This window comes from Cyprinus carpio, chromosome A13 (assembly GCF_018340385.1).
Source record: "Cyprinus carpio isolate SPL01 chromosome A13, ASM1834038v1, whole genome shotgun sequence".
NCBI classification, from domain to species: domain Eukaryota; kingdom Metazoa; phylum Chordata; class Actinopteri; order Cypriniformes; family Cyprinidae; genus Cyprinus; species Cyprinus carpio.
In genome coordinates this window covers 599,735-627,202 of record NC_056584.1, presented here as the reverse complement: position 1 = coordinate 627,202, position 27,468 = coordinate 599,735, and the positions used below count along the sequence as shown (strand labels likewise).

The 27,468-nt window shown below is 37.7% G+C and overlaps 1 protein-coding gene across 3 annotated transcripts in view; it reads left to right on the top strand.

Annotated features, from left to right (window-relative positions):
• The window catches only part of LOC109080806 (exportin-5-like), a 199,855-nt gene that overhangs the window by 91,392 nt on the left and 80,995 nt on the right, over positions 1-27,468 (top strand). For all 3 annotated transcript variants that reach the window (XM_042768338.1, XM_042768339.1, XM_042768337.1), the window contains 7 exons: positions 18,468-18,544; positions 20,759-20,788; positions 20,885-20,978; positions 21,088-21,171; positions 21,289-21,414; positions 21,490-21,580; positions 23,758-23,886. In XM_042768338.1, the coding sequence (XP_042624272.1) occupies positions 18,468-18,544; positions 20,759-20,788; positions 20,885-20,978; positions 21,088-21,171; positions 21,289-21,414; positions 21,490-21,580; positions 23,758-23,886 (631 nt within the window). The remainder of the gene's footprint in view (positions 1-18,467; positions 18,545-20,758; positions 20,789-20,884; positions 20,979-21,087; positions 21,172-21,288; positions 21,415-21,489; positions 21,581-23,757; positions 23,887-27,468) is intronic.

The window sequence follows — 27,468 nt, the reverse complement described above, 5'->3', positions numbered from 1 at the left end:
AAATGCCTTACCCACCCTCTTCCATAGATTGCATTGCTGCCACATTGCTGTAACAGTTGCTCTGAACAGAGCTTTTGAAACAGTGGGGGCATCCAGAAACTCCACTTTCTCTTTCTCAGAGAGTCTGGGCAAGCTCAGCCACAGCCACGCAATGCTGCGTCCACAACTTGGAATGGCTCTGCGAGAGTTTAAAGGTGCCATTGAATGCATTGGTACAATATTTTAAATTGTTCTCTGATGTCCCCAGTGTGTGTATGTGAAGCTTTATTTTAAAATACCCCACAAAGAATTTTTAATAGCTTGTTGAAATTGCCACTTTTAGGGTATCAGCCAGTTTGTGTGTATGTCCCCTTTAAATGAAAATGAGCTGGTGCTCTCGCCTCCCTTCTCAGAAGAGTGTGGAGCTTCAAGAGCTCATGGTCGCGGGTATATCGGTGTTACGGTTTAAATGGTAGTGACCGTGTTACTGACCTCACATTGCTTCCAAACGCAATTTTTAACTACGACATTCCTATTCACAATCATTCTGGTAGCACGTGAAGGTAGCATTAGTGAAAACAGGCAGCTTTAGCAACATTATCCTTACAGAGAGCCAAGAAACCCTTTTGGAAAACAAAATATGATGCGTGATGCTTTGTCTGGAGTCTGGACGTTTGTGCACAAAGTGTTGGTATCGATCTCTCTTTCAGAAGCAATCTTTCAAACTCCAGCGCTGAACTGATCCTCGTTTGTGAGGCAGTCCGGCATAAAATGTTTAGCACAAAGTATACGACTTTTCTGTTTTTTTTTTGTTGTTGTTGTTTTTTTCGGGACATTTCCTTCAAAAATGAAAATAAACTACCATGTCCTCAGCAGTCTATGGAGACTCCTATGTTTGTTGGTGTATCCCAACACACAACATTTTTAATGGCTCTTTGGCGCTGACATTGTATCTCCAGCAGCTACAGCAAGAAATCATAAATGGCGGACCACCGCTTCTCACTCAGGGCTGTTTATATGCTAATAGGGCAGAGAGCGTCACAAATGTGTGGGACTTTCCCGAGTATGACGTCATAGTCTGGAACTGCTCGTGTAGAGAGACTGTTTATGATTTTTTGGGATTATAAAACAATGAGTGAGTGGATTTTTACCATTATAGGCTTGTTGTTTTCACACACTGCGGCCACACAACTGAGTTCAAACACCTTATAAAAGTGATTTTTGCATTCTGTTGCACCTTTAATTCTGCGATGACACATATCTCCTCCCAGAGCGCTGGGTTGGGAGATTCGGAGGCCAGTTGACGACCCATTTCCTCAAGAAGCTTGGCTTGATAGGCTGTGAGGAGTGTATGTAGTGTAATGACTTGGTCTCTATGTGCACCAAATTATTATTGTGCATTTCACTTTGACAGTAAAGAACAATCAAAGAATCTTGAATAAATAAGAAATTTATAAGTTGGAGAAAGTTTGTCATCTGACCAATCTGATGGATTTGTGTGATATCGTTAACTTGTAGAGCCTCTTTACTGTACTATCAAACCACAAGACACAAGTATAATAAAAGGGATTTTATTAACAAAAAGATAGAAAAGAGAAACTAACAACTGCTAAATGAATACCCTGAATAAGGAAGTGCATAAGGTGGATAAATGCAACTGATTAAGCTGTTGTTTCTCTGAGCATAAAAAGGCAAACCTCTGAATTCAACAAATAAACAGAGTGATTATTTGTAATTAACTGGCATCAGCTATACAAAATCTAATGTAAATCAGAAAATCATACTGACAATTAGGGATGGGTATCGTTTACATTTTATCGATACCGGTACTTATCGATACTATTATCGATACTATTTGGTGCAAAAAGAGATATAGTGAAAAGTTGTTGGAAATGTCAAGTTATTTTATTACTGCTGAACTTTAGCAACTGTATTAAATATTGTAGAAACTTAATTTTCTGTAAAGTTGCTTTGTAATGATTTGTATCGTAAAAAGCGCTATACAAATAAACTTGAATTGAATTAAAGTTCTTCAGTCAAGAGCAGCAAATTATTTTTTTTTTCTGTTTTTTATTTTGTTAACATTAAAGGAATAGTTCACCCAAAAATGAAAATTGTCATCATTTACTCACTCTCAAGTTGTTTTAAACCTGAATAAGTTTCTTTCCTCTGTTGAACATAAGTTATTTTGAAGAATGTGGGAAACTAAACAGTTACTGGTTCTCAGTGGCTTCCATTTTTTTTCCTACTATTAAAATCAGTGGGGACCAGCAACTGTTTGTTTACCAACATTCTTCAAAAAAACACATTTTTTGTACAACACAACAAAAAAAAAAAAACAAAACATTAATTTTACAAAAACAATCACTAAAAAAACAAACAATTAAAAATCATAGACTAAATAAAAACATGGACGTAAGCAGCAGCATGTTTAGTACTTCTATTTAAGAGCTGCACGCATCTGTTTTTCTCTCAACAGTCTACTTTCACTTTAAACATAAAATTAGCTGTGTTTATATGTAAACCTTGTGTGTTTTTGACAGTATTAGCACAATCAGACAATAACTAAGTAATTAGGTGCTGTTTGACCGGCTCCTACAGATGCTACAGGTGTATGCACTCTGAATAAGCACATGTTAGAACAGCACGCAAATGAAACGTTTAACCGGCAAGGCTTTAAAGCATGTGGAAATAATGTACTTTTGTGATTGCAAAGAAGTGCGTCTCATGAGTGTAACTATACCGAATCAACATTTAATGTGAATGTGTCTCACGAGTTGCAGTTGGAGCTAGAGCCGGGAGACATAGCCTAATACAGTGAATTGCTTGGGGTAGATGTTGTATTTTGTTAGTAAATGTTCATTATATTACTAATGTTGCCTTCTTTGTTCACTATTATACTACTGCATATATTGCATCTGACACTGGTGTCACCTAGTTTTGTTACATGAGCCCACACTTTCAAACGTTTCACTCTTGCCGTGATGACTGATTGCACGCAAACACACACTGCACATGTGCATGGATATCACACGCACGTCGAGCAAACCTCAGCCACATCATTCAGCTTCTAATTCGTCATTAACTTTGAAGTATACAGAGATAAAACAATGCCAGTATCGATAACAGTATCGTTTGTCTTGAAGCTTATCTGTATTCCATTATCGATCCAATTGTGTACCAGTCCAAAAAAAATACTGGTTCTCCGTACCCATCCCTACTGACAATATACAGTGATGCCAAGGTCACTGAAAAGAGGTTTGGTAAAGTGATATTTAAATTATGCATGTGATGAGTCTCATGGCAGCAGACTATGGGCCATGTTGCAGCGGAAAGAAGGTTGAATCCGTTTTTTCAGCCTTGAACAGTTGTGTACATTCCTGAAGCATGCAAGGTGCCATGAAGGTGAAGTTTCTGAAGTCTATGCAGAAGATCTGGACAATATGGAACACAGAGATGGCGGATCCCTAAAGAATGGATTCTGAAGTTAGTTTAGAAGATCTGGACAACCTGGAACATGCAGATGGAGGGTCCCTGAAGATTTTGAAGTTGGTGCAGAAGGTCCCGAAAATAGGGGGCACTAAGCTTGTGGTCTTTGTTGCTGTTTTCAAACTCCCCGATTTCACTTTTTGCAGAACTTTATTGTTTCTCCTTTCATGACATTTCAGAGAGAGAGTGCTCTTCTAAGGAAGTTTAAGAAAGTTAAACCGTGTTTAACTTTTACCCAAGCATTCATACATGCTTTAATATATACATTGCCCTCCAAAAGTATTTGAACAGTAAAGACAAAATTGTTCTGTTTGCTGTGGAGTCAAGAAATCTGTAAATATGATTAAAAGATGAATATGAGACAAAACTACAGAATGTCACATTTTATTATTGGGTGATTCAACACAAAGATGTTTTACCAGCTAAGAACCACTTTTAGAGTTTCATCTCCCTATCTTATGTGAGCATAAGTATTGGAACAGTTGCCTCACAGGTCTTTCTAAGTGTTCAGCTGTGTCATGTTGCATTAATTCTTCAGATATTAAAAGCAGGGAATGTGTCCTATCAGTTATATCCATTGCTTCTGCATTCTAAGTCTTGCATTCGATGATGGCACACACAAACCAGGATGAAGACGAGGAAGCCAACTCTGAAAGAAAAGCAAGCAATTTGGATGCTAAAAGAAACTATAGGATAAACAAAGGGCATGGAGAAATCAAGAGTTTGGAAACTACCGGTGATATCAGCAACCAACGACAACCTGATCGGCTGAGAAAAACAACGGTAGTTGATGATAGACAAATCATAAAAGCTGCAAAAATGAACCCTAAAATACATGTCTGTAAAATCACCAACAACCTCCAGAAAGCTGGGGTGATGTCTGTTTTCTACAGTCCGCAGGAGAATTTGACACAGAATTACAGAAGCTACACAGCAAGATGCAAACCTCTGATCAGCACCAAAAATAGAAAGGCAGGATTCTTCACAAATGTGAGCCAGTAGAGTTTTGTAACGGAGTTGATGGAACGATGAGACAAAGATTAATGTTTATCTGAGTGATTGGAAAGCAAAAGTGTGGAAAAAAAAGGGAACTGCAAATGATCCTAAGCATACAGCCTCATCTGTAAAGCTTGGTGGAGGTGGTGTCATGGCATGGGCATGCATGGCTGTCTCTAGAACAGGACCTCTTAATTTCAATGATGACTAAATGTATGATGGCAGTAGCAGGATGAATTTGGAAGGGTACAAAATCATCTTGGCTACCAATATTCAAGAAAATGTCACCAAACTCATTAGAAAGCACTTCTTATTGGATCAGGACAATGACCCAAAACACCCTGCCAGTTCAGTCAAGGACTTTATCAGGGCAAAGAAATGTAAAATCTTAGATTGCCCAAATCAATCTCCCGATTTAAATCCGATTGAACATCAATTTCATTAGCTGAAGAGGAGACTAAATACAGAAACTCCCCAAAACAAGCAACAGTTGGAATTGGCTGCGTTAAAGGCTGGGGAAAATCATTTCAAAGCATAAGACCAAGAGACTGGTGATGTCTATGGGTTGCAGACTCACTGCTCTGATTGCATGCAAGGGATCTGCAACTAAATATTAGCTTTTAATCTTTTACATCTCCCATAAATTCAAATGTTCCAGTACTTATGCTCACATCAAATAGTGGGATGAACTCTAAAAGTGCTGTCCTTTTTATTTGGTAAAACATGTATGTGTCGAAAGACCTTATAATAAAATGTGACATTCTGTAGTTTTGTTGAATATTCATCTTTTAATCATATTTGCAAATGTCTTGACTCCACAGCAGAGAAAGCCTTGCTGTGTCACAAACAGCCCTCATTAAGCATATACAGTTATTTAAATAGATATGGAGAGGATTTCCTCCATCTTGTGTCCACAGTGTTTGCATGTGAAGATATGTTCTTCCATTGTGGCTTTGGACATATGGCAAAACTTGTTAGTGGCTCTTAATCTCGAATCTGATAAAGAACACCTCTGTGTGAATCACTCAGTGTTGTGCATTTCAAAATCTTTTTAAAAATATATATATATATATATATATATATATATATATATATATCGTAATAGATTTTACGGTTTCAGTCATTTTGTTTGTTTACAAACAGGTGGTACTAAACCAGAGCTTTTTACCGCTGCAGGTACCACCGTAATAGATTTTACGGTTTCAGTCATTAGTCTAAGAAAAACACTGTAGTTAAAATTATTCATATTCACAGAAGCAAATTCTGAACTTATACGCGTTTGTTATTTATAACAAATTCAAGCAGAATAAATGTCAAGACTGTGAGCCTGTGCTTACATTTTACTATACTACAACCGTATTTTACATTTTTACACATTTAACAGGTATTATAACCGTTGTGCATTACATCAGGAAAAAATATCTCGGCCTGGGGGCAGTCGTGGCATAATGGTTAGAGAGTCAGACTTGTAACCCGAAGGTCGCAGGTTGGAGTCTCTGTACCAGCAGGGATTGTAGGTGGGGGGGGGGTGAATGTACAGAACTCTCTCCAACCCTCAGTACCATGACTAAGGTAAGACCCTTGGGCAAAGCACCAAACCCCCAACTGCTCCCCGGACGCCGCAGCAAAAATAGCTGCACACTGCTCTGGTGGTTTGTTCACTACTCACACCGTACTTGGCCTCATGTTACTTCTTAAATTTTTTTTTTTTTTCATTTCTTAATTTTCATTAAAAGGTGAGTATTGTTTAGTTCATTTTACTAGGCTAAAATAATCAGTTTAACTAAAACAGTGGAAGTAAAAAGAATGGACCGATTAATAAAACGTTCTCACCTTTAAACTCACAGGTTCTCTCATTATAATCAACACAGTGCACACACAATGAGAGATTCATTTTGCTGTGTATTCAGTATAATTGATTATAGTTAAATAATTCACAACCTCAGTGATTTTGTGATAGTGTTCCTGTGGCTCAGTGGTAGAGCATTGCGTTAGCAGGGCAAAAGGTTTTTGGTTTGATTCCCAGGGAACACGTTAGTTAAAAAAATGTTAGGCTGACTGCACTGCAAGTTGCTTTGGATAAAAGTGTCTGCTAAATGCATAAAAAAAATACTATACTCATAGGCACACTTCATTCTTTATGAAGTATGATTAGGTGATCGCCTCAACCAAATCTTATTTAATGAGGAAAAGTATAAAAAAAATCACGGCAGTGTTCATCACTATCTTCTTGCAATAGGACCAGCTGGATGGCGAAAAACAGTGTTAGTAGTACCTCAGAATTAATTGGAATCAAATAATATCTATTGACCATGCCAAAAGAGTTGAAAAAAATAGACTCTCCACCAGCCAAGGATGACCGCCACCTCATTCGAATATCGCTCATCAAGTGACCTACAAATAGAATGGCAAATGGCAGCTGGGTTGAAGTGCACGATGAGGACTGTTCGAAACTGGCTCAAGTCATGTAAACTAGAAAAAAGCCCTTCATCAATGAAAAAGAAGGCTGAGGTTTGTAAAAGACCTTAAGGATTAGACCTTCTCCGATGAGTCCAATTTTCAGCTTTGTTCAACACCTGGTCATCTAATGGTTAGACCAAGACCTGGAGTGGCCTACAAGCCCACCCACTCTGAAATTTGTGGAGGATCGTTGATGATCTGGGGATGCTTCAGCAAGGCTGGAATCTGGCACATTCATCTTTGTGAAGGGCGCATGAATCAAGCCACTTTCAAGGTTGTCCTGGAAGGAGAAATTGCTTCCTTCTGCTCTGACAATATTCCTGAACTCTGAGGATTTGTTTTTATAGCAGGACAGTACTCCATGCCACACAGCCAGGTAAATCAAGGTGTGGCTGGAGGACCACCAGATAAAGATTCTGTTATGGCCAGCCCTGCACATTTTGTATGTATCTTTTATCACTTCAGGCCTTTGTTCTATTCAACCGTAAGTGCCCTGCGAAGTGGATATCACAGGATATTCCGCCATGATTCCAGTTTGGAGGGAGTGTATATGTTCCATTCAAAGGGTATTAAAGTGTGATACACACTAACCTAAAAAGTTTCAACTAACAGAGAAAAAACATGTCACACTTCTCTAGTAAATCTTGTCTGTGTAGGGTTGGGAACCGAGAACCGGTTCTTATTCAGAACTGGTTTTGACCGGTTTTGTTTTTTGAAAAGAACCGGAACCGTGAGCAATTTCTAAGTTTCGGTTCCAAAAACAGTTCTGGCGCGACACGTGACCAAGCGCTGTAAACAGCCTTGCGCTGGTGTTCTGACGATTCAGTGTTTCCCGTAAAGGATGTCACAAACCAAATAACAGAAACGCCGCCCTGCCTCTTTAATTACTGAGCACATTTTAGAATAATGCGCACTCCACAGACGTGCCGAACACGTTTCCCACGACTGTACACGCACTCGCGCCTTTGGTAACTGTGCACGTCGTTTTGTATGACTGTACATGTACCGGCAGCGTGCAGCACCTGCCGCCACTAAATTACATTATATTTGTCCTATATTGTCATTAATATACATACTGACTTCAACTTGGACCACTAAATAAATAGACTGCTATTGTTAAGTATGACGGTTAGATTATTTAGTGTACAGGTCATTTCAAGAGTGATAAACAAAGTGATAAAAAATATTTATTTTCATGCATTTTAAGTGTTTAAAAATGTGGAAACCACTCATTGCATCACAGCATCTCCTGACTGCATTATTATTTGTAAAAATGGGGGATCTATGGAGTGTGTGTATACATGGTTATAAGTATAACAGTTTAGATTTCATTAATTTAGGGAAATGAACAAGTGTCTTAGCCCTCAAGGGACTATTTGCCCAACCCGCTTATTTCTGCTTGTAAAGCAAAATGTTATTGATAGTGTAAAAAACATCAACTTTGAAGCACATTCTTATTGATGGACTAGCATTACTCAACATTACTTACTACCTTCCAAGCAACACTACATTCAATGAAGGTAAAATATTAAAAAACATAATAATAGTTCATTTAAATGGAATCGGAACCGGAAAATGTATATTGTAATATATGTTGAATTTTGACATTGCCAACCTTTAAATTAAGTTGACAGTAAGTAATAAACAGTATTGAGCATTGACTAGTTTAGTATTGTGCATTTTCTCTTTACCACTATTTTTTTTAATAGTTGTTTAATGATTTTAATGGAATCGGAACCGGAACCGTTAGGAGGAACCGGAACCGGAAAATTTCTAACGATTCCCAACCCTATGTCTGTGTGAGAGCCTGACGCTGCAGGCCATGGCATAGGGCAAATCCAGGAATGAATGTTACGAAGTGAAGTAAACTTCAACGGATTTCCTGTGCTCAGGGACTAGGGGGCAAAGAACACTGTATAGGGACCAATGTTAATCGGAGCACAGTTCATGCATGGAGCTCTCTTCTTATGAGCTGGTTATCTGAATTAGGTGTGTTAAATAAGAGAGACATGCGAAATATGCAGAGCGGTGGTACATGAGGACTGGAATTAAGAACCACTGCTCTAAATGACAAAATGTTTATTTGAAACTTGGGAGAAATGTTGCCAGTAGTGGATAGAAAACCTATCACATACCTATAAATAGTAAAATCAGAGAAACTGTTAATTTTGCATTGGTCTCTTAATATAATCCAGAGCTGTATTTTAACAGTTGTATTACCAAAATAACTGTATTTGTATATTCAATTCAATTCTATATGTATAGCGCTTTTTATGATACAAATCATAATAAAAAATGTTTATACAATATTTAGTAGTAGCTTATTAATGGTGACTGTCAGTTTGTGTACATATGGCAGAAATGTACGGAAAAATCAATTAAAGACGTAATCAAACAGACAATGTACACTATTAACAGCTAGCACTATTAATTATTGTATGATGCAATCAACTTATAGCAATATTTGGTAGTTCTGTATGTTGTTTCAGGGTTGGCATCATCTAAGGTCCTCTGAGGTGTTGGCACCATCTCTTCTCACGTGTTCTGGATTCAGACTGAAGCTTCGGTAAATCCTAGTTACCACCGGATGTAAACTCCGTGCCAAAACAGAGTAACAAATAAAGACATAATTATCGTAGCTGCTGTTCCAACCAAGTAAAATTTATTTGTTTTAACCCAAGCTAAAGAATAATAATTTGCATTTCATCAGATATAACTGCAGTCCAAGATTATGAGATGCATTATTTGAATGCTTTGCCAAAGAGATGTGTATTTAATCTAGATTTAAACAGAGAGTGTTTCTGAACCCTGAACGTTATCAGAAAGGCTATTTCAGAGTTTGAGAGCCAAATGTGAAAAAGCTCTACCTCCTTTAGTGGACTTTGCTATCCTAGGTACTACCAAAAGTCCAGAATTTTGCCATTTTTTGGAGTGTGATGGATTGTAACGTGGTAGTAGACTAGTTAGGTAGGTACGCAGGAGCTAAACCATTAAGGGCCTTGTAGGTAAATAATAATACTTTGTAACTGATGCGGAAGTTAATAGGTAGCCAGTGCAGAGACTGTAAAATTGGGGTAATATGGTCATATTTTCTTGACCTGGTAAGGACTCTTGCGCTGCATTTTGCACTACCTGTAGCTTGTTTATTAAAGATGCAGGGCAACCAGCTAGCAATGTATTACAATAGTCCAGTCTAGAGGTCATGAATGCATGAACTAGCTTTTCTGCATCAGAAACAGGTAACATGTTTCGTAGCTTGGCAATGTTTCTAAGATGGAAGAATGCTGTTTTTGTAACATGGGAAATATGATTTTCAAAAGACAAGTTGCTGTCTAGTATAACACCCAGATTTTTGACAGTAGAGGAAGTAACAATACATCCGTATAGTTGCAAATTGTAATCCAAACAATTCTGTGTACTGTTTTTTGGTCCAATAAGAAATATCTCTGTCTTATCCAAATTTAATAGGAGAAAATTATTGTTCATTCAATCTTTTGCCATTGGGGTGGATCTACGGTTGGGCCTGGGTGGGCCGACAGCTTGCCCACCCAGTCAGATACATGGAAATACATATTTTTAAAAATATTTTTAACACACCCTGTTAGCGTAGATAATTTAGAAGTTTCATCTGGTCTCGTTGAGATGTATAGTTGAGTATCATCAGCATAAGAGTGGAAACTAATCCTGCATTTTCTAATAATATTACCAAGGGGCAACATGTACATTAAAAATAGCAGAGGACCTAGGACAGATCAATGATTCAACACATATTATACAAACTATAAAAGAGAAATCTCAACAAAAAAAAAAACAAAGTGGTAGCGATCAGACAGGTAGGATCTAAACCATTTTAAAGCCTGCCCTTGAATACCTGTATTGTTTTGTAATCAATCTATGATCTATGATCTGTCATGATCTATGGTGTCGAACGCAGCACAAGATTTCTGTGCTTTGGTGGGGCCTGAAACCTGAAATTCTTCATAGAGATAATTTTTTTGCAGGAAGGAGCACAATTGAGCAGACACAACTTTTTCTAAAATTTTAGACATAAACGGAAGATTTGAAATGGGTCTGTAATTTGCCAGTTCACTAGGATCTAGTTGTGGTTTCTCAATAAGAGACTTAATAACCGCCAGCTTGAATGGTTTTGGGACGTGACCTAAAGATAACGACGAGTTAATAATATTGAGAAGTGGTTCTTCTGCTACAGGTAACATCTCTTTCGGTAATTTAGTGGGTACAGGATCTAACAGGCATGTTGTTGGTTTAGATGCAGTGATAAGTTTATTTAGCTCTTCCTGTTCTATAGTTGTCTCTAAATTTTTCTGCTTGGCCGATCTGTTAGAGGCAGACTTTTATTTTGACAGCACTGAGAAAGGCGGCACCTGAGCGCACACAGCTCACATTCTCCCTTTTGTTTACTGTTGTCGTTAACAGTTCTGTCTAATATGAATAGAAGTCTGTCTAATAATCAGGTAGAACGGTTAAACAAAGGACTTAATATATACAAAAAGTATTATAATGATTGCTTTTATGTTATTAGTAATAGAAAGGCGAACATTATAATACTTTCTTGTTTGCCGTCAGCATTAAGCAAATACGCATTTATATAATTTAAACATCTTTGAATGGCTGATGAACATTTATTTACACAAACCTTGCAAACTTAGTTGAAACCAGCTGTGAGATCTTATGAAGTGTGCATTTTTATCCAGCATGATCGCATGTTCTCTGTGTGAAGGTCGGTCCGTGTGAATTAAATGCTTTAAACTTTAAACTCGTGATTTCAAATGATGCTGCGCTTTATGCATTTGCCCACTGTCATATTCATGTAATTTTCTCTGTGTGTTGTATGTAAAATGGGTGTTACCCTGGCTTTATTTGAAAAATATTATTCCCTATGCACACAAACTTCCCAGAATAGCGAGTGCACTGTTGGTTACAGTGTTTACTTCCTTTTTAATTATATTTTTATTTAATATTTATTTATTTGTAAAAAAAAAAATACTTTGTCATCTAAAGTATAAGTATGTTTATTTTACACATTTATTTTTTAATCCATTTATTTATTTAAAAAATGTTTTTTTTTGTTAATCTAGCCATTGTACTAAATAAAAACCTTGGATTGTTTTGGATTATTTCCTATGAGTCTGTGGATATGCTTGGCCTTGGCAGCTTTTAGAGCCTGTCTATAACTGGACATACTGTTTTTCCAAGCAATTCTAAAAACTTCCAAGTTAGTTTTTCTCCATTTGTACTCAAGACTGCGAGTTTCTTGAGAGATTGGGTATTACTGTTGTACCATGGCACAGTATGTTTTTCTCTAACCTTTTTCAATTTGATGGGGAAAACAGCTTCTTATGTATTAGAGAAGATAGTTCCCATGTTGCTAGTCATTTCGTCTAGTTCATGTGTATTTATGGGTACACAGAGCAGTTGAGATAAATCAGGCATGTTATTTGTGAATCTGTCTTTGGTGGCTGGAACAATAGTTCTGCCAGGATGATTAAGCGGAGCCAAATAGTTAATATCAGTAATACGCAGCATGCACAAGGAAATGGTCAGTAACATCATCACTTTGAGGTACGATATCTATATCAGTAATATCGATTCCATGCGACATCATTAAATCTAGTGTATGATTAAAACGATAAGTGGGCCTGGTGACGTTTTGCTTGGCTCCAAAAGAGTTTATTAGGTCAGTAATCGCAAGTCCTAATCGCAAGTCCATTTGCATTATCAACGTGAATGTTAAAATCTCCGACAATTAGCGCTTTATTAACAGTAACCAATAGGTCGGAGAGGAAAGCTGCAAATTCTTTTAGGAATTCTATATACGGCCCTGGTGGTCTATACACAGTAGCCCAAGCAAGAGATATCATAGATTTCTTTTGCATATCTGACAGTGTAACATTAAGCAGAAGTATTCCGAATGAGTTATACCAGTATTCTGTTTTCTGAGTAACACTGATAATATCACTATATATTGTTGCAACACCACCACCACCACTACCAGTCTGATGGGGCTTATGCTTATAACAGTAGCTTGGTGGAGTAGATTCATTTAGACCAATATAATAATTTGGTTTTAGCCAGGTTTTAGTCAACCAGAGTACATCAAAACTATTGTCTGTGATCGTTTCATTTGCAATAATTGCTTTGGGTGTGAGTGATCAAATGTTTATGAGCCCAAACTTTAAAAACTATTTTTGTTCATTTATTGTACATTCTAGTTTAATCACGATCAGATTTTTTCTAGATCCTGCATTTAATTTATATTTTGACCTTACTATTTGGGGAACAGACACAGTCTTAATAGATTGGACAGTGCTTGTACTTCTATCATTTAAGTGGGTAGAACAAAAGGCATCATAGCAGTTTTTTTAGAATTGGCTTTTTAGTCATATGGAGCGCAGCGTCCAGGAGATGGTGTCCGACAGGAGTTCCACTCCAACTCTGCTGGGGTTCAAGCCATCAGTCCGAAATAACCTAGGACGCTCCCAGAAAAGATTCCAATTATTAACAGAGAGCAGTTTCTGTTCTTTACACCATGACAATAACCAGTCATTTAAAGCAAAAAGCCTACTGAACCTTTTGTGTCCTCGTCGCTACATGGGAAGCGGTCCTGACACGATGACTGTCGTCACGGGCGATGTGCTGTGCACCTTCTCGATCAGGCTTCTGAAGTCCCTCTTCAGTGTCTCCATCTGCCGCAGCTTGGTGTCGTTAATCCTGGCGTGAAGCACAACTGCTCCGGGGCCTTTGTCGCCCTTCAGGATCATGGGTATCTGCGCACAAACATCGAGAACACGAACACCAGGGAAACCTTCAGCTAACGTTGATTTGATGATTGAGGCTTCGGCGATCACAGCGCCGCGTTCCGTCTCGCGGAGGGGACCAAAGTGGTTCAGGATGGAGATCTCAATGACTGGAGGCGGCGGAGGGTTAGAGGTCGTCGCCCGGGGCCTGGCTTGTGTCTTCCCCTGCGGGTGCACCATACGTGGTGTCCCGGTGCTGGAGTGAAAGACATCCTGGGTGCATTGGACCTGTGCAGAGAAACACATGGAGTAGAGGTGGTGGGACTGTTAGCAGCGCATTGTATATTATCCCGGACTTGTGAGCATCAGCCTGGGATGTTTCCAGCTCTCCGCTCTCTCAGCTGGACCTGTTTATTCACCAGGTCATGAATCAGCTTCTCCACGGCCTCCAGCTTGAGCTACATTTAGTGCAATATGTCCTCACCTGCACTCAAAGGTAGACACATCTGCCATTAAAGCAAGTAACCGTGAGAAAAACAATGGTAATATGTGTGAATAGAGTATTAGCAATGCAAGATTAGCAATGCGAGATTAGCGGTAACCAAGCTGGCAATGCTAATGGGCTATAAACGAATAGCGTCCTCTGGAAATCAAAGTAAAACTAGTGATAACAAGGTGCTCTGATTGTTTTTTTTTTTTTTGTAGAATACGATAGAGCAGCAGTTCTCAATTCCAGTCCTCGTGACCCCCTGCTCTGCACATTTTGTACAGTATGTCTCTCTTTGTTAACACACCTGATTCAGATAATCCGCTTGTTAGAAGTGAGCTCCATGCATGAACTGTGTTCCGATTAACATGGTCTCTACACAGTGTTCATTACTCCCTACTCCCTGAGCAGGGGAAATCTGTTGAAGTTTACTTCACTTCGTAACATTCATTCCCGGATTTGCACTTGCGCAACGTCTTCATGGACAACTGTGACATCACATCTCATACCTTGGTAAATAAATACAATTTAAATTCACATCTCGCACACTTCAGTGCACTTTGAATGGGAAATATACGTTTGCTTTGAACTGGAATCATTGCGGAATATCCTGTGATGTCCACGTCGTTTGAATAGAACAAATGTCTGAAGCGATAAGAGAGACATACAAAATGTGCAGAGCAAGGGGTCCCGAGAACTGGAATTGAGAACCGCTGCGATAGAGGATATATTCACATGTTATAGGAATTTAAATTATGGTGTATAAAATTGATTTTAAGATAAAAAAAAAAATAGACAGAGCTCAAACTTAAAACACGGCAGCAACAAACAGGAAGTGACATCATCAAAGAGGAAGTAATGTCATCATATATATATATATATATATATATATATATATATATATATATATCGCTTTATACAATACTGGTTGTCAAAGTAGCTTTACAGAGTAAAACAGGAAAATAGTTTGTCAAGGCTGCAACACAGGTGCAGAGGTCTTGTCTGGTTCCCGTGGTCTTTTGCCGATGGTCGCGAGGTGACGAGGTCTTCGCAAGGGATCTGTCCCTGGGGCGCATTTAGTTGACGACGTCTCCGCTGACATTCAGGGCTGTAGAGGTCACCTCTAGGTGCTGAGCCACCATCTGGACTGGATACAGACTGGATCTGCTTACCTTGGAATAAAAATGAAAGAGACTAATATTAGAGTAAATGCCATTCTTCTTACGATGTAATGAGTATACTGAATGTTATGGGAAGTGTTCCTAGTTCCAGTTGACCTAATAAATGCAGCCTAACAATAATTTAATGGATTTGAATCATAGAAATGTGATAATGCGTTATGTGTATGCCAGGTTAAAGAGTTGGGTCTTTAATCTAGATTTAAACTGACAGAGTGTGTCTGCCTCCCGTCCCGACCAACACTCGGTAGATCGTTCCACAGTTTGGGTGCTAAATAGGAAAAGGATCTGCCACCCACAGTTGATTTTGATGTTCTAGGTATTATCAAATGGCCAGAGTTTTGAGATAGCAGACTTGAAGGACTATAATGAGTTCACTCAATTACTGAGGAGCTAAACCATTTAGGGCTTTTAGGGCTTTATTTAGGGCTTTATAAGTAATTAGCAAGATTTTAAAATGTACAGGTCCTTCTCAAAAAATTAGCATATTGTGATAAAAGTTCATTATTTTCCATAATGTAATGATAAAAATTAAACTTTCATATATTTTAGATTCATTGCACACCAACTGAAATATTTCAGGTCTTTTATTGTTTTAATACTGATGATTTTGGCATACAGCTCATGAAAACCCAAAATTCCTATCTCAAAAAATTAGCATATCATGAAAAGGTTCTCTAAACGAGCTATTAACCTAATCATCTGAATCAACTAATTAACTCTAAACACCTGCAAAAGATTCCTGAGGCTTTTAAAAAAACCCCAGGCTGGTTCATTACTCAAAACCACAATCATGGGTAAGACTGCCGACCTGACTGCTGTCCAGAAGGCCATCATTGACACCCTCAAGCGAGAGGGTAAGACACAGAAAGAAATTTCTGAACGAATATGCTGTTCCCAGAGTGCTGTATCAAGGCACCTCAGTGGGAAGTCTGTGGGAAGGAAAAAGTGTGGCAAAAAACGCTGCACAACGAGAAGAGGTGACCGGACCCTGAGGAAGATTGTGGAGAAGGACCGATTCCAGACCTTGGGGGACCTGCGGAAGCAGTGAACTGAGTCTGGAGTAGAAACATCCAGAGCCACCGTGCACAGGCGTGTTCTTTTGAACCAGAAACAGCGGCAGAAGCGCCTGACCTGGGCTACAGAGAAGCAGCACTGGACTGTTGCTCAGTGGTCCAAAGTACTTTTTTCGGATGAAAGCAAATTTTGCATGTCATTCGGAAATCAAGGATGCCAGAGTTTGGAGGAAGACTGGGGAGAAGAAAATGCCAAAATGCCTGAAGTCCAGTGTCAAGTACCCACAGTCAGTGATGGTCTGGGGTGCCATGTCAGCTGCTGGTGTTGGTCCACTGTGTTTTATCAAGGGCAGGGTCAATGCAGCTAGCTATCAGGAGATTTTGGAGCACTTCATGCTTCCATCTGCTGAAAAGCTTTATGGCGTCATGGTTTACTGACCTTTCAGCACGACCTGGCACCTGCTCACAGTGCCAAAACCACTGGTAAATGGTTTACTGACCATGGTATTACTGTGCTCAATTGGCCTGCCAACTCTCCTGACCTGAACCCCATAGAGAATCTGTGGGATATTGTGAAGAGAAAGTTGAGAGACCCAACACTCTGGATGAGCTTAAGGCCGCTATCGAAGCATCCTGGGCCTCCATAACACCTCAGCAGTGCCACAGGCTGATTGCCTCCATGCCACGCCGCATTGAAGCAGTCATTTCTGCAAAAGGATTCCCGACCAAGTATTGAGTGCATAACTGAACATAATTATTTGAAGGTTGACTTTTTTTGTATTAAAAACAGCTGTATGCCAAAATCATCACTATTAAAACAATAAAAGACCTGAAATATTTCAGTTGGTGTGCAAAGAATCTAAAATATATGAAAGTTTAATTTTTATCATTACATTATGGAAAATAATGAACTTTAAAAACAACATTATAATTTTTTGAGAATTAAAACTATTCATTGTTCAATAGGGAACCAGTGCAGAGTTGAGTAGTGTCAAACACAGCGCTAAGATACAGTAGCACTAATAGAGAAATACAACCACGATCGGATGATGAGAGCAGTTTATTTGTAATTGATGAGAGCAGTCTCAGTACTGCATGTTAAATAGCACGTTAAATTGTATATTTAATATTCTTCATTTTTGAATGACTTTTGACCTTGATTGACTGTAAGGGCATGATATAAAATTGCACCATGCAGGAGTCATGTAATGGCAAGCTGGGAAATGGCAGCACACTAGAATTTCCGGATTTCCGCTTCAAAAAAAAGGTCCATGGTTTAGAGGTGGAATACACACTCTAAATAACTTTTGTAACAATGGGCTGTTATCTTGCAACAATTTAGTAGAAAAAAAAAATAGAGGGATGGGATCATTTTGGAAGTTTTTAAAGATTAGAATGTTTTTAGTGGCATCATTTCTTCTAAAAAATATTTTAGAAGAGTTTTACGAATTTCCAAGCTTTTAATTTTTATCAAAGATATATAAGAATTGATAAAAGGAACTGTAAAAATCTGATATTGATTTGGCAAAGAGCTAAAATAGATAAGGACAAATAATGGGAGGTATTTAAAGGAAGTAAGAGGTAAATTCATCTAGTGAAAATTTTTACTCCAGTACTACTACAATCAGTTAGGCTTTATAATATGGGTTGTTTGAATAATAAGGAATGCTGGAAGTGCAAACAAGAATCAGGCACACACTGTATATGCAGAGGAATATTCTTTTTTGGGAAATAGTGTTAAATATCTTGGGAAGTGGTTGGGATATAAATTCCTGAAATGTAAGGAAACTCAATAAAAAACGTAATGCCCAGCATTTTTGGGGCACGTAGAGGAGAGATATGTTGGTGTTTCTTCATGTTGGCTAAATTATCTATTGAGAGTTTCTACGTAATTTTTAGTTAATCAGCAAATTTTCAGTCCATCATCGTGTTTGTTCTTGCAGTAGAACTTTAACGGGAAAAATAAAAATTAAATAGGATGTAAAAGGAAATAAAATTTGACTGCCACTTTTGGAAGAACATGCCAATGGGGCAAAATGGACAACTAATAAGGAGTAACACTGTTGTGTGAAGTTTTGACTGAGCATTTTCTGTATTTCCACAGGGAAAGTTAGAGGAGAGAAAGCCATTTACTGTACTCTTTGATGAAGTTGCCATGAACTACATTCTGTCTGCTGCACAGTGAGTAAACGTCTTACTGTATATCAGGGTTCCTATATCTTGAGTGAGCATTGTCCTGTAGACTTTAGTTCAAACCCAGATCAAACTCCCTTTTCTAGTGTTTTCTAGTATTTCTAGTAATTTTCTAGACACTGAAGACCTTGGCTGTGTCCAAAACTGAAAGATGCTTACTCTGCATATGCTGTTAGGAAGGCATCAAGGCATATCCGAATGATCATGTCACATCCTGTGATTAATCTTAATCTTATTTTTGAAGGCAGCATAGATGTATCCTTCACTGCCTATAATGTCCCACTATCCCGTGCATTCCATTCTGTGACAGATGACCATAAATAAATAAATAAATGTGCCATCCGAAACTTGTGATTGGTGTTCAGTTTGTGCATAAATATTTTTGATAAAAAAATTCCAGTTTTGATGTTTTTTACTATCAAAAATAAATATAAATAAATAATTAATAAATAAATGGTATTGTATTATCTTGGTTATCACCAAAACACACTCTATTTTGTTGTAGATAATTAAAAGGGTCATATGATGCTTTTTTAAAGATCATTATTTTGTGTATTTCGTGTAACAATATATATTGACATGCTTTAATGTTCAAAAAACACATTATTTTTCAAATACTGTACATTATTGTAGGTCCTCTATGCCCCGCCTCTCTCAAACGTGTTGTTTTCTACAAAGTCCCCCCCATCTCTCAAATCCAAAGAGATATTCTTTATCAAACTTAAGACCCTGCCATGCCCCCTAAAATGGCTCATTCAAACACGCCTCCACATATCTACATCACTATGTGGAAACAATTGCGTAATGCTGTCCAAATGTTCAAGCAAAGAAAGAAGGCGTGGTTTCATTAACCGCAGTTAATGTTAAAGCAGCCATGTCAGGGAGATGCTGTGTGTATCTAGGTGAATGCACTTTTTTCACTTTTTTCCGCTTTTTTCTTTTTTTTTTTCTGACAAGCACAGTCTGCTCTGATTGGCCAGCTGACCCAGTGCATTGTGATTGGTCGATCGCCGCAAGCACTCTTAGGAAATGTAACGCCCCTTTCTAATCGCGAGCTTCATCTCTCAAAATAAATGTAAAGACAGTTGATAATGTCCTTAGTTTTACCATCAGTTCAAGTCCAAAAGGGGAACAGAATCGCGTGACAGACACAGTGATGAAGCTCGTATGTGTTTCCAGGGCACAAGCCATGGACGGTTAAGAAAGCTGACTCCACTGTTTGACAATCTCTCTCTCTCTCTCACACACACACACGCAGATACTATTGGCAAAACTCTGCATTTGAATATTCAATAACAAAGACTTAAACTAATAACAAAACATAGTCAGTAGCTGATTCAGAAGCACCAGATTTTCGTAGCAAAGTCAGAATTACCTCCTCTCCTAGGTTCATGAAACGGTCGTCCATAAAATGCGTTGCTGTTCTGTTAATGAATGTATTTTCGGAAGGCCAAATAAAGTGCTTTTGCTTTCACCTAGATACACACAGCATCTCCCTGACATGGCTGCTTTAACACTTTTTGTGGGGAAGTCGTGGCCTAATGGTTAGAGAGTCGGACTTGCAATCCAAGGGTTGTGAGTTCGAGTCTCGGGCCGGCAGGAATTGTAGGTGGTGGGAGTGAATGTACAGCGCTCTCTCCACCCTCAATACGACTAAGGTGCCCTTGAGCAAGGCACCGAACCCCCAACTGCTCCCCGGGCGCCGCAGCATAAATGGCTGCCAACTGCTCCGAGTATGTGTTCACGGTGTGTGTGTGTTCACTGCTGTGTGTGTGCACTTTGGATGGGTTAAAAGCAGAGCACGAATTCCGAGTATGGGTTACCATACTTGGCTGTATGTCACTTCACTTCACTTCACTTCACTTCACTTCACTTCACACTAAAATTGGAAAAATTGAAATCGCATCATATGACCCCTTTAAACTATTATAAGCCTGTCCTAAGTCTGTTTTGGGAGCTTGTGCTACCTGAAAAGTCATTGCCTGATAGGGCAGTAAGGCAACAAGTTAGCTGCCTAAGATTTCGGGCACAGCCTTGATTATTTATTTATTTATTTATTAATTTTTTTTTTAAGGTGTGTTTGATTAGGGTTGGAACTAAACTGTGTGGACATCCAGAGTGGGACTTGAGGAACCCTTCTCTAAATGACTTGATACTGTTTGGATGACTGCAAACTGCTCTTTGAATTTTATTTTAATATAGGTCGGCAGGTGGTGCAGCTGTGTCTAACCAGTAAGTTAACATTTTCTTGAAACTGCCAAGCTTAGTTTAGAATAACTGAATTTACTTCTGTTAGTTATACCTAAAACTGTCCATCTTACAATTCAGATCATCAGGTGGCATTGTGGAAAGAAGATACACTTTTTTGAAGAGGCTGTGTCAGGTTCTCTGTGCCCTGGGTTTCCAAATCTGCTCTCTATTGGTGAGGTTAAAGCATAAGCATCACTGTTATTTAACAATATTTTTAATCTTTTTTTTTTTTTCTCTCTCTCATGAAAAATACAAAAAGATATTTGTATATTTCTCTTTAGGGTTCAGATATTGAAGTACAAGTTCCGGTTAACCTGGATAAATACATGGAAGCTCTTTTTGCCTTCACTTCTCATCCTAGCCAGGTTGAGTGGCATTATAGCTTTAGTGAAAAACACTGGTCAATCTTTAAGATTGTTTTGCTAAATTTAGTCTACTATGCATTCCATTTTTATTAATTATTTATATATTATTTCAAACAGTTTCTGAAGTCGTCCACGCAAATAACCTGGGGAAACCTGTTCCGACATGAAATTTTATCAAAGAATCCTGTAGTTGGCCAGATGGCGATAAAATATTTAAGAGCAGCAAGGATCAATCTTCTTAAAGTAAGTGTTGTGTATACCAGACAGAGCAGCCTTGAATAATACTTCACACTTAATTGTTCTGTTTGCCATTTACAGACTGGATTTCCCTCCAAGAATGATTGTCCAGGTTGTGAATTCTCCAGAGTGGACTTTGATAGTGATGAAGATTTCAACTGTTCCTTTAATTGTGAGTTATTATTCATTAGAAACTGATTAACTAAATTTAGTGTTATGACATCAGTGTGCTTAAAAATAATTTTAAAATTGATGACAATCTGACAATACTGTACAAACATCTTTTTACTGACAACAATTTCTTGTTAAATTTTTTTATATATATTTTTGGCAATCAAATGCACACAAATTTAACTTGATTACAATTTAATGAAAACAATTATAATGATTTAATTTCAGCTGTTATAATAACTGAAGCTATCTACACTGTGAAATTAATATTTTACTTACATTGAACAATGTAATGTGCAATGCTGTAAAGTAGTTACACGCCACTAATGAAATCTACCCACATTTGGCAGATTGGCGAGGGTTAATGTAAAGCCCTTTCCTGTAATGATTTGTAAAGCTTAATGCCATAATAATATAATATATAATTAATATTATTACAACACGAATTCCGGAAATGTTGGGACGTTTTTTACATTTGAATAAAATTAAAACTAAAAGCATTTCAAATCACATGAGCCAATATTTTATTCACAATAGAACATAGATAACATAACATAAATGTTAAAACTGAGAAATTTTACAATTTTGTGCACAAAATGAGCTAATGCCTGCTAGAGGTCTCAAAATAGTTGGGATGGGGGCATGTTTACCATGGTGTAGCATCTCCACTTCTTTTCAAAACAGTTTGAAGATGTCTGGGCATCAAGGTTATAAGTTTCTGGAGTTTTGGTGTTGGAATTTGGTCCCATTCTTGCCTGATGTAGGTTTCCAGCTGCTGACGAGTTTGTGGTCGTCTTTGATGTATTTTTAGTGTTAATGATGCACCAAATGTTCTCTATAGGTGAAAGATCTGGACTGCAGGCAGGCCAATTCAGCACCTGGATTCTTCTACTATGAAATTATGATGTTGTAATATCTGCAGTATGTGGTTTTGCATTGTCCTTCTTAAATACACAAGGCCTTACCTGAAATAGACGTCATCTGGAGGAGAGAATGTGTTGCTCTAAAACCTTATATACCTTTCTTCTAAAACATGCAAGCTGCCCATACCGTATGCACTTATGCACCCCCATACCATAAGAGATGCTGGCTTTTGAACTGAATGCTGATTACACGCTGGAAGGTCTCCCTTCTCTTTAGCCCGGAGGACATGGCGACTGTGATTTCCAACAAGAATGTCAAATTTGGACTTGTCTGACCTTGACTTTTCCACTTTGAAACAGTCTATTTTAAATTAGCCTTGGCCCACAGGACACGACGGCACTTCTGGACCATGTTTACATATGGCTTCCTTTTTGCATGATAGAGCTTTAGTTGGCATCTGCAGATGGCACGGCGGATTGTGTTTATGGACAGTGGTTTCTGGAAGTATTCCCGGGCCCATTTAGTATCGTCAATGACAGAATCATGAGTGAGGTAGTGTCGTCTGATGGCCCGAAGACCACGGGCATCCAACAAAGGTCTTCGGCCTTGTTCCTTACACACAAAGATTTCTCCAGTTTCTCTGAATCTTTTGATGATATTATGCACTGTAAATGATAAAATTTGCAAAGCCTTTGACATTGAGGAATGTTGTTTTTAAAGTATTCCACAATCTTTTTTACACTGCCCATCTTTACTTCTGAGAGACTCTACCTCTCTAAGACATCCCTTTTATAGCTAATCATGTTACAGACTTGATGTCAATTAACTTATTTAGTTGCTAGATGTTCTCCCAGCTGAATCTTTTCAAAATGTCTTGCTTTTTCAGCCCTTTGTTGCCCCGTGCCAACTTTTTTGAGACCTTTTTTGAGACCAAGCATCAAATTTAAAATGAGCTCATTTAGTGGATAAAAGTGTAAAATTTCTATTTTTAAACATTTGTTATGTTCTCTATGTTCTATTGTGAAAATAAATACTGGCTCATGTGAATTTAAATTCTTTTCGTTTTCATTTTATTCAAATTTAAAAAAAAGTCCCAACATTTCTGGAATTTGGGTTGTAAAACATAATAATATATAATTGTATTATCAAATAACAGTTAATAATGAAAAGTAAAGAAAAAAACAAAACAAAAAAACTGCATTAACCCTCTGAAGTCGATGCCCGCGTATACGCGTGCTGAGGTATTTTCGAAAAGAACTTAAATTACACAATGATTTGGTTAACCTCTTAACATTTTTTTTTTTTCATAAACAGCTTTTAGGGCTCAACAGGGAGAAGCAGTTCGTCTGGCTTGTAAAATTGTCCCATTTGAGGCCTTCCAAATTGCAAGGGAATGGGTGCAGTATCAGATCTGTACAACTACATATATTGGAAATACAACATGTGAGTACTGTTAGTAGATTTTCTTATGGTAGGTACTTTTTCAGCTGCCAACATTTTGTGCAGTTTTTGGTATTGTGGTGTTTTTTATCGTTCTTTATCTCATTCTATGCTGTACTATCTCATTTTATTTTTTATTGATCTCAATCTGTGCTAGTATGATGCATACCCTTCAGTGTGTTGGAAACACTGATATTTTAATGCAAAGATTACATAATGTATGAAAAAAAATGAAACCTGTTTTTCAGACACACAGCAGATAATTCTTAAACCTCAGACAATGCCAGATACCAAATGTTGTTTAACCCTCTGGTGTTTGGTCATTTTACCCAAATTTTTTTAGAATTTTTAAGAATCACAACTTCATTGGAATGGAATGAAATGTAGTGACTTTTGCAGAACTTGTTATGTGAACACCAAAAAAAATAAAATGTTGACTCGAATTGAAAAAGTGAAAAAAAAAATAGAATTACGTTGTTCATGGTAAAAAGAATGCTGTAGGAAGTTAATGGGAAATAGGAAAAAAGAAAAGAAAATACAGTGCAGTTTTTGGGGAGTACAATCTACAAATATACCATAATGCAGAAAAATGCACATGAAGGGGTGAAACACTTAAACACCGTGAGTGGTAAATAGACACACACACACACACACACACACACACATATACACACAGACAGAGAGATTGAGTGAGTTTGGACTGTTTACTAGTCAGTTGAGCCAGAGGTTGATATCAGATCAGAACCAGATGAATCAAGTTCTGATCAAGCATTCCTGTTTATGTTTGTTTATTTTTTTTACTGAATTTTGATTTTCAAATTAGTTTCTGTAAAAAAAAAAAAACATAAAATTAATCTAAACTTTGGCCAAAACTAGTCTTTAATAATCTCTAAATATATATCTAAAAATAAAACCTAAATATAAGCAATTAAGGGGCCAAGCACTACAGAAGCAAAACCAACTGCAAGGATGAGTTATTAAAGGCATTTCAAGATAATTTTACTCAAAATGGCTAAAAAAAAAAAAAATCAGATATAAACTGGTTCAATATAATTTACTGGTTTATTGATTTTGACCAATAGGTGGTGCTGTTACCATATTGATGAGGTGTGGTCAGTGTGAGGTGACGATGGCACGCACAATGTTTGGTGTCATTATGTCAAAGCTTTGCAAAAATACAGCCTCAGATGCAGTTTGGCATCACACCATCAAATTTGTTGATGAAATATTTGACTCCCAAAATGATGTGGGAAAAATTTAAATCATTTGACTTGATGCTTTGGTTGATATTAAGACTGTCCTCTATCTGTGTGCCATATTTCATAACTTTCCAGCAAGCAGTTCAGTGGTCTGCCATACACTCAAGAGCAGAAGAAGAAGAATAAGAAGAGGAAAACGAATGGATACGATAGGAGCCTTCACACCTTCAGTGATTGGCCCCTAATAAGAAAATTATTAGATATAGTAGGTGCCTATGCACCTGCAGTGCTTGGCCCCTCATAAGAATGCCAACAAAAAGAATAGGTAGTATAACTAATAACTTATAAACGTAATTATGTCTGAAAGCTCTGTTCTCAGTAATTATGGAATGCACAGCCTTTTATATATTTATATATAAGGCTATACAGGCATCTAGTGTTTTTTTTTCTTCTTTCAAGTTTTATGTAGAAATAAATGGTCCATAATTACAATTAATAACAGTACAATTAATAATTACAATGCAATTAATAATAATTATAATAAGTCAAGTCACCTTTATTTGTATAGCACTTTATACAATACTGGTTGTGTCAAAGCAGCTTTATGGAGTCAGACAGGAAAATAGTTTGTCAATGATGCAAGAAGACAATAACAAAGTCATTTTTGCAGCTAAAGTCAGTTCATTGATGATTCAGTGACGTCATCATCCAGTTCAGTTCTCCTCCAATAGTGTCTGTGCAATCAGTCAAGCGTCCCCAACTAAGCAAGCCAAATGGAGAAAAAACCTTGGGAGAAACCAGCCTGAGTCGGGGGGCCAGTTCTCCTCTGACCAGAAGAAATCATCATGGCGTGGTTTAATTCCAGGCTGCAACATGGTTGCAGAGGTCTTGTCTTGTTCCCGTAGTCTTGTGCCAATGGTCGTCGAGGTGACGAGGTCTTCGCAAGGGATCTGTCTCTGGGGCGCATCTAGTTGATGTTCAGACATTCGGGGCTGTAGAGGTCGTCTCTAGGTTCTGAGCCACCATCTGGACTGGATACAAACTGAATCTGGTTGGCTACGCATAAGAATGAAAGAGACTAATATTAGCATAGATGTTATCCTTCTTACGATGTAGCGAGTACATCAAATGTTATTGGAAGTGTTCCCAGTTCCGGGTTGACCTGATTAATGCAGCCTCACAATCCTTTAACAGATTTGAATTATAGAAATGTGATGTGTTATGTGTAAGTCAGGTTAAAGAGATGGGCCATTAATATAGGTTTAAACTATTAATATAGGTTTAAACTACTAAATACTGAAGCAGCAAACTTTGCAAAACACAATATTTATGTCACTGCCAAACTTTTGGCCACGACAGTAGGTCTACATTTAATGAGAATATGAAAGCAGTATTGAGAATACAAAACATTGTTTTAAGCCAGTTTACAGTAGGTGGCCAACCAAAATGATCGTTTTACCGCCACGAACGCCGCTGCCACCGCCGCCACCACCGCGTCTGCAAAGTGCATTTGCAGCGTTTGACCACTGAGTGGCACTTTAACCACAAATTATCAAACAAACGCATCAAAGCACATTTTCGCAAATAGCCATCAGCTTTGCCTTACCAATGTGTTACATTTGAGGGCTGCATTCGTGGAAAATTAAAGAAAAACACTGTAGTTAAAATATTTAATATTCACGTGTTTCTTAGAACGAATTCAAGCAGGATAAATGTCAAGCCTATGAGCCTGTGCTTATATTTTCTCTAAGCTGCACAGTATTACACCTTATTTTAGATTTGACACATCTAATAGGTGTGCAGTATTATTTATATAATATTAATTGTGTTATATTATTGTAAAGAAATTGTGGTTTACTTTGCATCGTAGCATTAAAAGTGGTAGCCTGTTTTAGGGAGCTAGGTTACATGGATTTATATGCAAAATGTCAATATTCTCACATATTAGGCCTATATTTTAATTTATATTTTAAAATTCCTTTAATAAAACAGCATGGATTTTTGTCACGCACTACTTCGTTATTCGTTACCTGTCCTTTATTTTGACAGATAACTTCTTGGGAAATAGATATGGCTGTACACTGATTAAGAAATTGTTGCGTGTTTTATAAATTATTTTCTTTAGCAAAACATGAGGCACTGTATAATTTTGCTCCCATTATTTAGGCCTAATTAAAACAATAAACTAATAAATTAAACCTGCACGATTTAGCTAAATCATTGAAACTCTAAAGAATGGACTGATTAATAAAACGTCCTCACGTTTAAACTCAGTTCTCTCATTATAATCAACAAAATGCACACGATGTAAATAAGAGCTTCATTAATTGACAACTTCAGTGATTTTAAAGGGAGCCTTCTTTACTTGCTTTCATATAATTTAAGT